The following is an 18,198-nucleotide window of genomic DNA, read 5'->3' as shown; positions in this document are numbered from 1 at the left end:
CCCATTTACAAAAGGGCTTCCACCCATAGGATGGTAGGGGGAGAGCGGTACGTGTCAGGGCTTGTTTCAGTCCCCAACAGAGCTGCTCTGTTTGGGAAATTGAATTGTTGCTATAGTTTCCAAATGTGGTATGATTTGACTGCCTTTTTTTTCCTTCATTTTCTTTCCTGGTGTTGTGGCCCGAATATGAGATACAAATAGTTAGATAGGCAGGCAGACACACACACATTTCAATTATGTAGTCTAGCATGTGTTCAATGTATGTTTCTTTGTGTGTGTAAAAAGAATGACTTCTCTTTCTCCTAGTTCTATTCATGCCCTTTAGCTCTGGTTTATAACTCTGTAGGTCATATCTTTCTATTGTTTGTAATTGTTACTGTTGTTTACTTAGCCTCTCAGCTTCTGAGAGAGCTGGTTGTGGGTTTGTCCCCCTCTCTCCTTAGAATTCTATCAGTTTGGTCTTAGCTGTTCTGCAGCTATATTGCTGTATGTGTTCAGTTAGGACCGTTTTGCCTTCTGGGTAAAATTGTTCCATTTTAAGTAATGATTCTCTTCTTCCCTTTGTCTAAAGTTGTGTTTTGTTTGGTGATAATATTGCTATACTATCTTTTTTTTTGTTTAGTAGTTTCCTGGAATATCTATTTACATCTCTTTTTCAGTTTTTCAACCTCTGCTTCATTATGCTTTAATGATATCTCTTAAAAATTCAGCCAAACTTTTTTCCTTTATTTTTTCCCCCCTTCATTTCCTGACTTATGATGGATGGATCTAATTTTGAAAGTTACACATTTCTAGTTCTGTTTTTTTCAAATTGGCTACCCAGTCCACCTTCTGCCACTGGATTCCTTGTGTTATACAGCCCCGTGTTTTATACAATTCTAAGAAGAATTTTAAAACTCTCCTGCCTTGAGGCCAGGACACCTTGGAAGTCATCTCTCATTTGCTAGTCTGACCTTCCGTTTATTTTACATTTGGCTAAACCCCTTTTCTCCCCTCCCCAAATTTTATTTTGTTGTTTTTAATTATTATCCAGCATTTTAAATGTGTGGGTGTGAGTGGTCTGTATTAGGTTTTTGCCCCATGTTTAGAGAAGTCTGTTAAGATTAAGCATCTAGAACAGTACTTGGTATATATTTGGCACTCAGTATACATGTTTTAAACTTTTGATACATCTATTTTGATATTGTCATAAACATTTTCAGTATTGTTAGAAGTTTAGATTGAATCTTAAAATGCCAAGATTTATTTTGAACTAAGTCATTATTCTAATATAGAGCTTATTGAAGAGAGGTTTATTTATTTTATATAATTGCCAATTTGCCTGAAAAGCAAAAAATCTTTTCAAAGCAGCAGTAGCTAAGATATTCCTTTGTTCTGTAGTGTATTTGGATACATAAACTATCCCAAAATTAGAATTTAGTTTCGTACAAAATAGTAACTATAAAATTGCCTGGGAAAACAGTTAAGTTTACATTTAATGCTGACTCTTAATTTGGTTAGAAATGGCAGTGATATGAATATAAGCTATATTAATGCATTGCTTTTTAAAAATCCGTTTTTGAAATACTGATTTTTTTTTTAATTAGGTAGAGACTGAAAAGAAAGATGTTCTTGATTTTGGTGACTTGACTTATGGAAGCTGGAAAGCTCTCCCATTAAAATTGATAAACAGGACACATGCATCTGTGCCAGTCAGACTTATTATTAATGCTGTAAGTACTAAAATACACTAAGAAATTGTTTAAAAGTACATTGAGGGAGCAGATATGGTTCAAGCATTGGGTGACTGTCTCCTACATGGGAGGGCCCGGCTTCCTCCCAGTGCCTCCTAAAGAAGATGAGCTGACGCAACAAGCTGGCACAATGAACAGACACAGTGAGTAGACACAAATGAGTAGACAGCGAGCAGACAATGAGTGGAAACAACAGACAGATGAGGGAGCCATCTTGGGGGGGGGGAATTAAAAAATATAAAAGAATTAAAAAAATTTTTTTTTCCTGAAGTACATTGATTTGGAATTGTAAATACTGCTAACACCATTCTTGGTTAATTTTTCTTATTGAAAATAATTTTTGTTGTTGTTAATGATTCTGGGTCTTTAGAATGTTAGTTTAACATTATACTTTTAGCTTTACTGAAACCGATTCTTCTATTTAGAATGCTGTAGCCTGGCGCTGCTTCACATTTTCCAAGAAGCCAATTGATGCGTCTATGAAAACCGCTCCCTATAGTGACATGATTGCTCCACTAGCGGCTCCTTCTGTAATAAACCAGATGATGCACGCCAGCTATGATGGGCAGGTAAGCTGGGAGAATGGAAGAACTGGCTTAGAATTAAAGAGAAAATTATGTTTCCAACCTGCTTTTTTTTTTTTTTTCCATTAAAATTTCAATCTAAATGCCAGTGTGCATTTTTGTTTTATTTTACAGGACCCAGAGTTTCTGGTAATTTGGGTTCTTTTTCATAGTCCAAAGAAACGGATTTCTTCTTCAGGTATCATGTTTACATTTGTGAAAATTGCTTTACTTTATAACTAAGTAAACTCCAAACTTGAGGCTTATTTTCCCTGTCAATAAATATGAATACTTTGATTTATTAAGAATTTCATATTGTTTTGGAAATAAGGGATATGGCAGCTTTTCTGGGTGAAATTTCTGGGAATGTGGGTAATCGAAGCAAGTGCCACTTGAAAACCTCGGTCATTGCTCTTACTTGATCTTCTCTTTTTTTTTTTTTTTCTTTTTTAAGATTTATTTTATTTATTTCTCCCCCTTTCCCCACCGTTGTATGCTCTCTCTATCCATTCGCCTTGTATTCTTCCATGTCCGCTTGCATTCTTGTCATGCAGCACTGGGAAACAGTGTCGCTTTTTTTGTTACGTCAGCTCTCCATGTATGTGGCGTCACTCCTGGGCGGGCTGTGCTTTTTTTGTGTGGAGCAGCTCTCCTTGCGGGGCACACTCCTTGCACGTGGGGCATCCCTACATGGGGGGCACCCCTGTGTGGCACCGTACTCCTTGTGCTTGGCAGCATTGTGCATTGGCCAACTCACCACACAGGTCAGGAGGCCCTGGGTACCAAACCCTGAACTTCTTGTATGATAGGCAGACGTGCTATTAGTTGAGCCACAACTGCTTCCCTCTTATTTGATCTTATTGCACCTAACAGTTGGATGTTTTCTTCCTTTTTTCTCCTTCGTCTCCATTCATACCTGTTCCCCATCAAATCCTTTTAAATACCTTCTTGCAAGATTTCTCATGACTCATAAGGACCCTTGTTGGACTGTGGGTGACATTTAAATTAAGTAACTCTGTGTTATATAAACTAAAGGAATAATCTTTTATAGAGATTCTGGACTCAGCAGAAGAATTCTTGGCAAGAGTTGATATAGAAGTTGATAGCCCAAACCCTACTCCAGTTATTAAAAGTGTTAGTCTTCGAGCAAGAGCAGGAATAGCTAGGATACATGCTCCAAAAGATTTACAGGTATCCTAAGCTCTCCTTTTTTGCCATTCTTGTTTTATACTCAAATTGGTTTCCTTTTAATTGTGACATTGTTTTTCAATGCCTCTTTTTACCCCATTCTCTAGACTATGCATTTGTTTACTGGTGTAGGTTCTTCAACAAAGCAGCACTTACCCTTGAAAAATGCTGGGAATATTGAAGTTTATTTAGATATCAAGGTAAGAATTTCTATCAAAGTGCTTCAAAATATTATAACCTCAGAGAGACTATAAGTGCTCCTCCATTCGGAGGACTGCTATGCTGCCTGTTTCGCAGAGTGTGGTGAGGATCAAATGAAAGAATTTGTACAAGTGTTGTAAAATTGGAACTAGTACACTAATGTAAAATGTATGATATGGTACTTGAACCTTGATGTCTAGTGCTTTGAACATAAGAACCAAATTCTAGATCTGTTCCTGAAAATTTTAGTTGTCATCCTATGGCTAGGTAGAATTGGAGAAGAGTAATGCCCATGCACAGACATGATTTCTGTGATGCATGGGTGAGTGAGAGAATGTTAGTAATAGGGGACTGGGGGTGGTGTGGGGGCTGAGGTTTGTTATGCAGGAGGAAGGAGGAAAAAGTATCCTTTCTAAGAGAGTAAGATAGGTGGGCTGGGATTGGACAGGGAGGAAGAAAAAATAAACTGTCATTATTTATTTACTAAATGAGAAAATGACCTAAGACAAGAAGAGTAACTGAGTAGAAACCACATCTGCATTAGCAGACATTTAGTTATAATTACATAAATATTTAGATCCCAGGCCAAGGAAGTCTCTTCTCAGTGGATCCAGAGAATCTGTTCCTTAAACCTGGAGAAGAACATGAAGTTACAGTTTCATTTACTCCAAAGGATCCCAAAACCTGCGAGGAAAGGTAATATACAACTGTTTATAATGGCAAATTTGTAATCCTTTCTCAAAACAACCACTTATTTAGATTGCTTCAATCCACAGCCTGGAAAATTAAAGTACACATTTTACTACCCCTAGTAGATGGTATAGCTCTGGTTAATCTCTTTTCATTTAGCCTCAGATTTTCCTTTCTGTTTGCTAAAAATCTCCTTTTAAACCAGCTGAATGGAAATTGAGAAATCACTATTCCGAGAATTTTTGTTCAAAGGAAATACTAAAACATCAGTTTTGTTGCTTATTAACTCTTTCTCCAAAGGAACCATTGATTGGTCTTGTCAATTGTTAATTTAAGGTACTTTTCCCTACCCCTTCTACAGTCTTGTGGGTTTTTGACATGGAAATCGTAAGTGAATATCAGCTTACAGTTACAATACATTGTCATTAGTATTTGAACTTGATTACTTAAAACTAGCTTGAAAAGCTCTTCTCCAGGATTGTAAACTAGTTTATTCCCTGGCTACACCTAGGTTATAGAAGCCCAAGTATGCTCAGTCTGCCCAGAGAAGGGGGGAAAAATCTGGCTTTCATAAATGTGAATGGTCGTGCCTGGGAAACCTACCCTCAATTTCATGGGTTAACTCCGTCATCTGGGAAGCTTTCCTTGATTCTTCCCAAATTATTCATAAGTAGTATTCCTATAGCACCATGGACTTCTCTAAATTATAAACTCTAAGGGTGCAGATGTAATGGTATTCCTAGCACTGGGCTCAGCCTCTTGGACAAAGGGAACATGCAGGAAATAGTTGCCAAAAGAATTGAAATACATGGCATTCAAGTTAAGTTTTTTCCTTTGCTAGGATCTTGAAAATATTTGTGCTGCCATTTGGTCCTCAATATGAAGTAGTATTAAAAGGTGAGGTACTTTCTTCAGAAGAGAAGTCTCTGGCCCCTGGATCTTGCTGCTCAGATGTTCCATCGATTTTATCCAATAAGCAGTTTATGGCTTGGGGAGGTGTCCCTCTTGGTAGAACACAGTAAGTATGAACACAGCAGCTTGTGACTGCTAAGATTTTGTTATTACCTAATACTATTCTCTGCTGTGTTAATGATCATGCTAACATTTTTAGAATTCAGGTGAAGCTATCTTATATTTGTTTACTTCCATGAATCTCAGTTTTTAAATTAAATCTGTCATTTCTCTTTTTAAAATGCAGCAAAAAGTAGGGTTCATTTTTTTAAGCTCTTTGGTGAATTCTCTGCTGATTACCAAATTTAGGTAATTAAGAATATCTATTTCTTTCTATGGAAGGTACTTTGAAAACGTAGGAAGTAGAGTAGACTTACAGTTGTTCTACTGTACTTTGAAAAGGTAATCTGGACTAGACTTACAGTTGTTCTACTGTAGACTTGTTGTGATCCTAGCAGTGGAAGAACTTTTATCCTGGATGTGGAGGCAGTGGCCACCTGGAGGTTCTGAGGCGAGGGAGAGGGGAAAAAAGGTATAATTTGGGGGCGTTTTTGGGATTTGGGAATTATCCTGAATGACATTTCAGTGACGTATACAGGCCATTGTATATCATGTAGTAACGCCAAAATGTGCAGAGAGAGTGTAAACTACAATGTGAAGTATAATCATCGCTTAGTGGCAGTGCCCGGAGATGTGTTCATCAATTGTGACAAATGTACCACACTAATGAAGGATGTTGCTGATGTGGGAAAAATGTGGGAGGACTTGAGAGTGGGGCATATGGGAATCCCCTATATTTTTTGTGTAACATTTATGCAATCTAAGTTTCTTTTAAAAAATGAAAATAAAATATATATTTTTTAAAAAAAGATAGGAAGTAAATATAATCGGAGACATCGTACTCTTTTAAGGAGTTTATGATCTCTAGTTTGTGTGTACTTAATACCATATAAAAGAGTACAAGGAATTTTTAATGGAGTAGATATATTCTTTCATAGTTGAATGTGAATTGTATCTATTTAATTTACTTTTACTGTAAATTATGAATAACTGGATTAATAAAATTATTTAGCATAAAATATAGTATAGTAATATTTCCCTCATAAGCTTAGCAGCATAGCTAAATTTTTTTTTACCAATCTCAAACTCAGGAAATATGTCTACGTAATAATCTAGGTAATTATTAAATTTGAATGTTTACTATCTCATTTTTTGTACTTCTTTGTTATTTGAAATGTGCTTCCCATACATTTTTATAGTACCCCGAGGGATAAGAAACTTCTGGACCTAATCTCCACTACAAGTATAAAGAAGTTAAATCATTTAGAATAGTTTTGTTAGTGCACAAGGTATCTAGTTGAACCTCTTAATTTTATAGATTTCATTGATTTGTTTAACCATCCATCTGAATAATCTATACTCCGTCTTGTTCCAAAAATAACTTTCAAATAAGTAAGATAAAAGCAATTAAGTTAGAAAATCACTTCTGTGGGGCAATGATATGCAGTCAGCATCAAACACGCATGTGGAATACTTGCTTTGAGGTCATGTACACTTACCTCGAGCTGGGTTTTGGACTTAGTTCTGACAGTTCTAGCAGCCCCCGTAAGACCATCATGTGATCAAGTTATACTAAAGCATTGTGGTTCCTGTACTGACTTTTGAGAGCTGCTGTTTCCAGGGGTCTTTTTAAAAACAGATAAGTTGGTATCATACACTATGAGTCTCAAATAAAAAAACAACTTTTCAGTAAATACTAAATGAATTTTATAGGCCTCCCCCACCCCTTTTTTTTGGTGCTTCAATATTATGTGAAAGCATGACATCTAAATATGGTTCATCAAAAGCAATTCTTTGTGTTGCTAAAACCATGTGGTTGCTTAAGATAAATGTAGGTTCTCTAGAAGAATGGATAGACTGCATATTCTTTAGGCGGCTCTGTAAGTGTTTCTCTCAGCCAGGCTTGTGAGAGGCAGTGAATTGGAGATTATACTCGTCCTTCTGTACCTATTACATTATTGGGTAAATATGTCATAGGTATTGTGCTTTTTGCAGCCAGTTAAGATGGAATCAGGATTGACATATATGTTGAAGGGAAAGGCTAAACAGGACATGGTGCTTATACAGAAGGCTTTTCTAGTTCTGTACAATTGAGCCTGAATGGTGTCTGTATGGCAAAAACAATAATTTGCGGTCCACTTCAATACATATACAAATAGTGTTGGAGCCCTGTGCTATAGGAGGCGGTCAAAATACACAGCTCAACCATCAGCGTATAAGTTAAAAAGAAGAGGAAATGGCTTAACAGTGTGCCCTAGCAATCACTGTTGTTATTAAGGTACAGACTCTGGAAAAATGTCAATTACTGGTGTCTCTCTTGATGTTTACATGGCTTGTCCTGTAACTGATTCTTGTCCGTTAAATCAAAGGCAGTTAAGAGCCATCACCACCCACTGAATGAACAGGGAGAAAGTGTAAACTATAATCCATGCTGTGTAGCAGTGCTCCAAAATATATTCATTAAATGCAATGAATGTACCACACTAATGAAAGAAATTGTTGATGTAGGAAAAGTGGGGGTTGTGGGGAGAGGGGCATATGGGAATCTCTTATATTTTTTAATGTAACATTTTGTGTGATCTGTGTATTTTTTTAAAATAAATTAAAAATATATTTAAAAAAAGAGCCATCACCATCTTTGTTTTCTTTCTGACAGTTTTCTGCATTGTGGTAAAATTTCTAACAAATGGTTAATTGGTAGACATGGCTGTTCTGAAAATCCAGCTGCTCCTCATACAGCTTATCATCCTGAATTCTCACTTATAACTCATGAAAAGACAATTAACGTATGCTAAACTTTTTTATAATAAAATATTATACTTTTTAAATTGGAGAGAGGGGCATGGCCAGTGGCATTTTTAACCTAGCCCCTTCTGAGCGAAGGGCCTGCAGGCCATCCTCATTTATTCCTTGATGTCACTTCTTTATGGAGAGCGCATGGAAATATTCCTAATCCAACAGATTTATGAGTGAATTTCATAGCAGTGCAGGAAGTTGACTTAAAAAACCAGTAGGTTCCCCTGTTTTTAGGAATTGGTTAGATATGTTTTACCTCAGCCTGGGTGACCTGACCTGTCCTATGAGAACTAATAGACCTTTAGTCAAGTGGTGTTAGGCCAAATGATGGCCAAAATTGGGCTTGTGAGAGTAACAACTCCAAAGGATCACATGGGTAAATCTGTTAATAAATGTAAAGTTTTTAGTGTCGCATTGAGCTAAATTAAGGATTTGTGTTTAATTCTCCACATTCACATCTTGATGTCTTGCTTAGGGAAATATATTTTTTCCCTACCAAAAGAGGTTCATCTTGCTCCTTTGCAAGGATGTTGCAGCAAAGTTAATGATAAACAGGTATGCTGTCTGCTCAGGAGTGAAATATCCTGGAGGCAGACAGGCGGTGACCAAAAGGAAGCGTCCCTAAACATGCTAAGAGGGTTTAAGAATCCTCAGGAGCAGTAGATGATTTTCCTTTGCCACAGACTGGTTTGCATGGTACTTGCCTGTTCTTGACCTGACCTTCCATTCAAAAGAGATTTAAAGTGGACTCTTCTTCCAGAGTACTAAGGAAAAACTAGTTATACCTAGTTTGGGAACAGTATCATCATTTAGGTAATGAGTTTAGCCTCAATTACAGGTAGGAATGGTAATTACTAAACTAAAATTGTTTTCTGAGCACAAAGTAATCCAAAGTGGCATTTCATGCTAACTTAAAATTTTTGGGTTTTTAGTTAAGGTTCTGCATTTTTCCATGTATTTATTAGTTTCTCTATGATAAATCTGTTTATCTACTTGGGCTGCATATTGGTTAGGATCTTAAGTTTTTAAAATTTTGTGTGGACTGTAATAAAAGAATGTGAATTTTATTTTATACAGTACCTTTTTAAACTAAAACCCAAGAGCACCTACTTAATAACTGTACTATTTGAAAATGAGAACATTTTTATATAAATAAATGCATGTGTACATGCATACATATTTTGGAAATATTTCAGATAAGTCTCTCCTACAGCTAGTGTACCTGTGGAAGGTTTTCCCCAGGTGTGCTAATGTCCAAAACTCAGCAGTTTTCCCTTTTAATGTGGGCAAGGTATAGATCACAGTTTAAATAATATATTAACTGCTGATTTTTAAAATCTAAGTAAAAATGAGGTTTACTCATGTATTTTCTGTTAATCTCCAATGAATAGAGGATGCATATGCTTTCAAAGATTGAGGAATTTTCTGACTACCAGCTGGCTGCTATTTATAGATTCATTCCCTGTTCCTGCATTGTAACTTTTTGGTTTTTTTGGTTGTGCTTATCAGCATTCAAAAAATTTTTTAAAAATATATTTTTATTACAGAAGTTGTGAACTTACAAACAGTCATGCACATGTATGGAATTCCCATAAAACACCCCTTCACCAACACACCACACCATTGTGGAACATTTGATACAGATTATGAGATAATATCATCAGACTGTTACCACTAACTATGGTCCATAGTGTATACTTCACGTTTTTTCAATACCCTCAATTATTAACACAGTGCTTCTTTGGCACTGGTGCAAGAATATCACAGTATTGCTGTTGCCTGTAGTCCAGAGGTGACATTCATTGTATTTTCCCATGCTGCTCCATGTTCTTACCACCCTGCAATAGTGATGTACGTCCTTTCTAGTTCACAGAAGGACTTTCTTGCATTTGTACCATTAACCACAATTCTCATCCACCTGTGGGTTCACTGTGTTATTTAGTCCCTAGATTACTCTCTAGCTTTCTTTCAATTGACATTTACATCCCTAGACTACCCTTTTAAGTCACAATCCCATTTATAAACCAGCCGCTACTCACTAATGTGTTACCATCAACTCTATCCATTTACATACTTTTACAGTAAAGTTAATTAAAACTTCTACATACATTAAACATCAGTACTCCTTCACAGCCCTCCGCTTATCTCCTAATAACCTATACTCTAGGCTTTAACTCCATGTGTTTATTCTTCATTTTTAGTTCATATTAGTGAGACCATGCTATATTTGTCCTTTTGTGTCTGGCTTATTGCACTTAGCATAATGTCTTCCAAGATTCATCCATATTATCATATACGTCCCAATTTCATTTCTTCTTACTGCAACATAGTAGTCCTTTGTATGTATATACCACATTTTGTTTATCCGTTCATTGGTTGATGGACACTTGGGTTGTTTCCATCTTTTGGCACTTTGAATAACGTCACTGTGAACATTGGTGTGCAAATGTCTGTCTGTGTCACAGTTTTCAGTTCTTCTGGATATATTCTTAGTAAAGGAGTTGCTGGATCATATGGCAGTTCAGCTCTACTTTTAGCTTCCTGAGGAACCGCCAGACTTCCCTTTCACAGAGGCTGCACCATTTTATGTTTCCACCCACAGCAAAGGAGAGTTCTATTTCTCCACATCCTCTCCAGCATTCACTGTTCTCTATCTTTTTAATAATGGCCATCCTATGTGGTGTGAGATGATATCTCATTGTTTTTTTTTTTTTTTTTAAAGATTTATTTATTTCCCCCCCTCCCCTGGTTGTCTGTTCTTGGTGTCTATTTGCTGCATCTTGTTTCTTTGTCCACTTCTGTTGTCCTCAGCGGCGCGGGAAGTGTGGGCGGCGCCATTCCTGGGCAGGCTGCACTTTCTTTTCACGCTGGGCGGCTTTCCTCACGGGCGCACTCCTTGCGCGTGGGGGAGCCCCATGCGGGAGACACCCTTGCGTGGTGCGGCACTCCTTGCGCGCATCAGCGCTGCACATGGCCAGCTCCACACGGGTCAAGGAGGCCCGGGGTTTGAACCGCGGACCTCCCATGTGGTAGACGGACGCCCTAACCACTGGGCCAAAGTCCGTTTCCCGATATCTCATTGTTTTGATTTGCATTTCCCTAATAGCTAGTGATTTGAACATTTTTTCATGTGCTTTAGGCCATTTCTATTTCCTCTTTAGAGAAATGTCTAAGTCCTTAGCCTATTTTTTAAATTGGATTACTTGCTTTTTTACTGTTGAGTTGTATGATCTCTTTATATACAATGGAAATCAAACCCTTATCTGATATGTGGTTTTGGATATTTTCTCCCTTTGAGTGATCTGCCTTTTCACCTTCTTGACGAAGTCCTTTGAATCACAAAAGTGTACGTTTGAAGAGGTCCTATTTAATCTTTGTTTTCTTTCATTGCTCCTGCTTTTGGTGTGAGGTTTAAGAATTCACCACCTACCATACCAACAGGTCCTAAAGATGTTTTCCTACATTGTTTTCTAGAAGCTTTATGGTTCTAGCTTTTGCATTTAGGTCTTTGATCCATTTTGAGTTAATTTCTGTATAAGGTGTGAGATATGGGTCCTCTTTCTTTCTTTTGGTTATGGATATCCTATTCTCCCTGCACCGTTTATTGAATAGACTGTTCTGCCCCAGCTGGGTGGGCTTGACAGGCTTGTCAAAAATCGCTTCACCAAAGATGTGAGGGTCTGTTTTCTGAACCATCAATTTGGGTGCCATAGTCTATATGTCTATCTTTTTGCTAGTACCATGCTCTTTTAACCACAGTAGCTAGGTAATGTGATTCAAAGTCCAGAAGTGAGAGTCCTCCAACTTTGCTTTTCCTTTTTAAGATGTTTCTGGCTATTCGGGGCCCTTTAACCTTCCAAATAAATTTGATAATTGTGTTTTCCATTTATTTTTAAAATGCTGGTAGAATTTTTATTGGGATTGCATTGAATGTATCAGTCTAGGTAGACTTGACATCTTAATGATATTTAGTCTTCCAATCCATGATTATGGAATGTTCTTCCAATTATTTAGGCCTTTTAAAATTTCTTTGAGCAGTGTATTGTAATTTTCTGAATACAAGTGCTTTACATCCTTGGTTAAGTTTATTCCTAAATATTTGATTCTTTTGGTTACCATTGTAAATGTAATTATTTCCCTGACTTCCCCCTCTTATTGCCCGTTACTAGTGTATAGGAACATCGCTGATTTTTCACGTATTGATCTTGTATCTTGCCACTCTACTGAACTCATTAGCTCTAGCAGCTTTGTTGTAGATTTTTCAGAACTTTCTAGATATAGGATCATATCATCTGCAAATAAGGATAGTGATCAGGTCATCTGTTTTGGTTGCCTATTATTTCTTTTTCTTGCCTGATTGCTACAGTTAGAACCTCTAGCACTATATTGGATAACAGTCGTGACTGTGGCTATCCTTGTCTTGTTCCTAATCTCAGTGGGAAAACTTTCAGGCTTTCACCATTAAGTACACTGCTAGCTTTGGGTTTTTCATATATGGCCTTCATCATGTTGAGAAAGTTTCCTTTAGTTCCTATCCTTTTATTCTTTTCTTTCAATTAGCAATGCCTGTCTTCCTATCTTCAATTTTTATCAAAAAAGGATGCTGTCTTTTGTCAAATGCCTTTCCCGTGTCAATCAGTTGGATTGTGTGATTTTCCTTCTTTGATTTATTAATGTGGTGCATTATGTTGATTGATTTTCTTGTGTTGAATCACCCTTGCACGCCTGGTATAAAACCCACTTGATCATGATGAATAATTCTTTTACGTGTTTTTGGATTTAATTAGCAAGTATTTTCTTGAGGAATTTTACATCTGTATTCAGTAGAGAAATGAGTCTCTAATTTTCTGCTTTTGTAATATCTTTATCTAACTTTGGCATTAGGGTGATCTTGGCTTCATAGAATGAGTTTGGTAGGCTTCCTAGCATTGTAACTTTTAAAAAATAGGGTTCATTTACTATATTGGTTAAAAGACTAATTTGTGCAAATGAACCTCTTAGAGTGAAAAAACTGGGCAACCTGCTTAGGACTTCTTGTTTCCATGAAAGCTGGGTTGAACTAGGTATTCAAGCTCTAGATAGAGAATTCTTAACCTGGATTTTCATTGATTGTTTTTTTTATAAGATAAATGCTACCCATACATTATAGTGTAAGCAAAAAGAGCAACTAAGGGTCTACCCTAGGAGAGAAATTAAGTCCAAGTGTTCTCGGATAATGTGAGTATTGATCCTATATTTTCAGGAATTTAGAGTTCTAGAAAGAACTGTGCAGATAGAATTCCAGGCTGCTAAGATGGTAAATGTACTCAGTCCATTTCTAAACATTGCAGTTGCTTTTAATTTGTTTGTTTTTATAATTGTGATACTATCTGTGGAGGAAAGCCACATTCTTATTAAAATGTGTAATTGTTTTCAGGCTTCAAAAGCTAGTTCTAAGAAATAATTCTACATTTATAACCCAACATTTACGACTGCTTGTTAGAGGACAGGATCAAGACTGCTTTCAGGTAATTGTGGAGTACATGATTTTGTTCTGTGTTTTTGCTGAGTCCAGAACACTTACATCTGAAGACCATTTTGTATTATTAATCTTTTAAGAGTTTGTGTTAACAGTATGTTTTATTGTACTGCTGCTTTGTTTTATGTGGTGATTGTTTTTAAATTGTAGCTTCAGAACACATTTGGTTCAGAAGTGCGATTGACTAGTAATTGTGAGATCAGAATTCATCCAAAAGAAGACATTAACATCTATGTATTATTTGCACCTACACGATTGTCTTGTATGTTGGCTAAACTAGAAATTAAACAACTCAGAATTCAGTCACAACCAGGCATTAAGTTCACGGTAAGATCATTTTATTGCCTTTTTCCTCCATTGGAGTTTATGACCAAACTCTTGGTTTAACGTTGATAAATTATATATCCTCTGCTTTTATAAGTCAAAATATGTGAATGTTTAGATTTACAGACAAGTTAGGGAATAATTATATGCTTTGTAGATTTTGTCATGTTATAAATACAGCCACTACTGTACTCCTATAAATAACAATCTATTCTATTGCTTTTAAATTTCGTTTTAGTTTGAGAATTTAGAAAGGTACCTAACTTTTCAGGATCACGTTTTTGGGTAAATCCAGATGAGGTGTTTAAGACATTGACTTCCCAAATAAATTTTATTCTTTTCTTTCAATTAGCAAATATCTATTGACACCATTTACTAGATTGCTCCTGGAATACAAAAACAAGAGTTACATATATTTCATTCTCAGCATCATTTTTACAAAGGATTTCAAGCCATTTATATAAATACATTTAAAGAAATAAGAAGTAAAAGTGATAAATCATCATTCACAGTAGCCATAAGGTGGAAACAGCCCGAGTGTTCCTCAACAAATGAATCAAACAAAATGTGGTACATAAACACAATGGAATATTATTCAGCCATTTAAGAAAGAATGAAGTTCAGATACATGCCATAACATGGAAGAACCTTGAAAACATTATGCTAAATAAAGTAATCAAGGCATATAAGGACACATATTGTATGATATCACTAAGAGATCTAGAAATAGCAAATTTGCATAAATAGTAGATTAGAGGATACCAGTGGATGGAGGGGAGGGATGAGTGGGAGTGTGTGTTTGGTGGAGAAGGTGTGCTTGTGAATTTCAATGAATAGTTTCAATGAGGAAATGAAATTTGGGCAAGGTAGTCAAATGGAACTTGGGCTGTGTAAAAACTGTGTACCTTAAAACTGCATAAAGGAAACGGACTTTGGCCCAGTGGTTAGCGCGTCCGTCTACCATATGGGAGGTCCGCGGTTCAAACCCGGGGCCTCCTTGACCCGTGTGGAGCTGGCCATGCGCAGCGCTGATGCGCGCAAGGAGTGCCGTGTCACGCAAGGGTGTCCCCCGCGTGGGGGAGCCCCATGCGCAAGGAGTGCGCCCGTGAGGAAAAGCCGCCCAGCGTGAAAAGAAAGTGCAGCCTGCCGAGGAATGGCGCCGCCCACACTTTCCATGCCGCTGACTGACGACAACAGAAGCGGACAGAGAAACAAGACGCAGCAAATAGACACCAAGAACAGACAACCAGGGGAGGGGGGGGAATTAAATAAATAAATAAATCTTTTTTTTTAAAAAAACCTGCATAGGTACTTGGTGATAGGGCAGATGGTTTTGTTTCCTAGTGTCAAAGGGAATGTGAACGTTTTTCTAAGAATAGGCATTATAGCAAATATGACTTTATGTGAGATGGAGCTCAGTATAGTCTCTTTGGAGTCATATGGTGGGTCTCGCAAGCAATGGTGGACAAAACTGTTTAAAGATAAAAAAGGTGTTTATAACTATCATCCTTCTCTGTGAGTCTGGAAAACAGTGTCCAAGTACGAACCTGCACGGGTATATAGCTCTCTGATGACCTGGTTTCGTGTAAGGGCCATGTTTTTATTGTGGAGACAATGAAATGGTCTGTTAATCTCTCAGACTCTCCTGAACACATTTTGATTCATTTCAAGTTTCCTAACCAAGATTTTGAGAATATTCTTTAAAAATGTTTGGAGAAGAACCACTTGATTAACTAACAATCACCCCAGCAGAAATTTGGGTTTGATGTTCTCTTAAGGAAAGTTAGGATCCTAACTGGAATTTCAGCTTAAATAGGTGTCCATTCTGTCTTCTCAAAGTTTGACTGAACAGGATTTTGCCTTACAAGAAGGCTTAGACTATTAATATTGATATACATCTTCCTAAAGATAAGGTAGTGGGATATAGTGGTGGAAAAGCACTCACCTATAGGTAAGAAACTCAGTCCTATCTTGGTTACTCATAGTTGTCTTAGATAAGACATTTCACTTGCTCATGGCTTGCTTTTCTTATCTGTAAAATGCAACCAATTGCCATCCCAGCTTCCCAATTTGGCTCTGAGGAACAAGTGAAATTATCTGTGCTTTGTATTCCATAAAGCATGATAAAAATGTGTTTATGGAAAGCTAAGTGTACCTTGGCACTACTCTTAATCACTGCATGGATTTGCACATTTTATCTTCAAAACAACACTGTGAGATAAAGGCCACTAGCCTCATTCTACGCTGGAAACTGAGGCCCATGGGCATGCATCTTACGTGACAATATATGGTAGAGGCCTGGTTCATGTTCAGGCCACCTACTGTTGAGCCCACGTCATGTGTTGTGCATGCTTTAGGGTATTAATACAGTTCTGTGTCTGTCGTCCTCTAGAGGTGGTTCTCACCTTCTCAGCCAGATACTGTTCCCCACCCCCCACACCCCAGAGACATTTGGTGATGCCTGGAGACATTTTTGGTTGTCATAATTGGGGTTTGGGCAAGAGCATGCTCCTGGCGTCTAATGGCTAGTGGCCAGGGATGCTGCTGGACATCTTACAATGCACAGGATAGCCCCCCACCCCCCAACAGATTGTGTGGCTCAAAATGTCATTGGTACCAAGGTTACAAAACCCTGCTCTAGAGTGATAGTTTTCCCTGTTGAATCTGTGGATTTATTGGCATGTGCCAGAATCCATTTAATTTAATTGTTAATTTTTCCTAATCTTTTTACTCACTGGGAACTTTTTACTCACTGGGAATTCGTGATTCCTTATGCTTTGGAAATTCAGGGAGAATACTTATATTAAAATTTACTTACATGTTTCTGTGGGAAAAAAAATTTAGAAACATTTTTGGTTTCTCAAAAGTACTGTAGCCACTTTCAGTGATGTGGGATTTGTAGGAGTTTTGGATCTGAAGCCCCGTCAAAGGGCAAGCCAATTCATATTAACAAGGAGCCTAAATTTAATCTTTCAAAATGCTATTTTGATTAAGAACATAACACAATTCAAATTAACCTATTGATGTTTTCATCACGGGATACTTTGGAACCTCTTTTCATACTTAATTTGGAATGAATGCTCTTGGTTTGTTTTTATAATTATGGTTGTAAAGGGTTTGAGAAGTTGATTTTCTATCAGGTAAATACCTTTACATTCTTATTTATAGAATTTAACAAGAATTAAAGAATACTTGTTTCATAATAGTGCTGGGCCCTGCTGAAACAGGGGCGCTCAGTGAATAGTGCTGTGGAAGGAACCCAAAACCCAACCCTTTATTTAAAGATAATGAAACTGGTTAATATATTTTATGTGTTTGTAAAAGTATCTCCCAGAATTCCTTTGAATAGCAGAAATATTTATTACCAGAGAATTAGTACCCTCACTACTATCCCATCCAAAGCTCCTGGTAACATCTTTGGTTTCAGTTGCTCTCTTTCTGCTGGTGTGTAGTAAAACAGCCTTTGAAGTTGGTATGGGATACTTGTCACTGGATCTTCTTCAGATTCTTCAAATTCCCACTTATATAATGCATTTCTAAATTCAGGAGTCATAAAAAGTGTTTGCAAAAGGCTATTCAAATAGCAAGTCATTGCTTGATTTACTAATCCCACATATCCAGTTTCTGATTTCTTCAAAATAGATGAATAGGATAGCTCTGGCTGACATCATCAGTGGTAGAGCCCATAGAAACTTCTCTTGGAAGTGGACCAATAAACTTGTCGTGAACATTGTCATCCATGTTAATGTGGATTCTCCGCAAGTATTTGAGGCTGTTAACCATCTTTATCTGTCAAATGCAGAAAGTTCTTTCGTGGTTCAAAATTAGCATCAAGAACTGACTTGTCAGTAGAATGATCCTGTGGAGCCATATCAGCAGTATTGATTCCATTTCCCCACACCAAATCAAAGGTTCCATTTATGTAGCCTACTTTATTGGTCACATCTTCAGAGAGCTTTCTGAGTGGAGTAGAAGCTGGTAAATTTAAAGCGCTATGTTCATTCCCTGTCTTTGAATTAGTAATATCTTGTATTGTACAGCAGTATTTTCTCTTTCGGGATCAGTTGGGTTTCCTCTCCGGGCACAATCAATCAGACTCTGGAGGGAGTCCTCTTCACCCTGCCACAGGGAGGGTGGAGGGTGGCCGGTGGTGGCAGCTTGCTACCTCAGTACT

The 18,198-nt window shown here is 37.3% G+C and overlaps 1 protein-coding gene across 1 annotated transcript in view; it reads left to right on the top strand.

Annotated features, from left to right (window-relative positions):
* CEP192 (centrosomal protein 192) overlaps positions 1-18,198 on the top strand; it is a 129,263-nt gene that overhangs the window by 83,363 nt on the left and 27,702 nt on the right. Inside the window, 9 exon segments of the mRNA XM_058277264.2 lie at positions 1,587-1,712; positions 2,159-2,302; positions 2,432-2,495; positions 3,348-3,487; positions 3,592-3,684; positions 4,263-4,381; positions 5,217-5,393; positions 13,599-13,689; positions 13,851-14,027. Of these exon segments, the coding sequence (XP_058133247.1) occupies positions 1,587-1,712; positions 2,159-2,302; positions 2,432-2,495; positions 3,348-3,487; positions 3,592-3,684; positions 4,263-4,381; positions 5,217-5,393; positions 13,599-13,689; positions 13,851-14,027 (1,131 nt within the window).

Source organism: Dasypus novemcinctus, chromosome 16 (genome assembly GCF_030445035.2).
Source record: "Dasypus novemcinctus isolate mDasNov1 chromosome 16, mDasNov1.1.hap2, whole genome shotgun sequence".
NCBI classification, from domain to species: Eukaryota; Metazoa; Chordata; class Mammalia; order Cingulata; family Dasypodidae; genus Dasypus; species Dasypus novemcinctus.
Note: the sequence above shows the minus strand (reverse complement) of the source record. Positions and strands in the feature narration are given on the sequence as shown.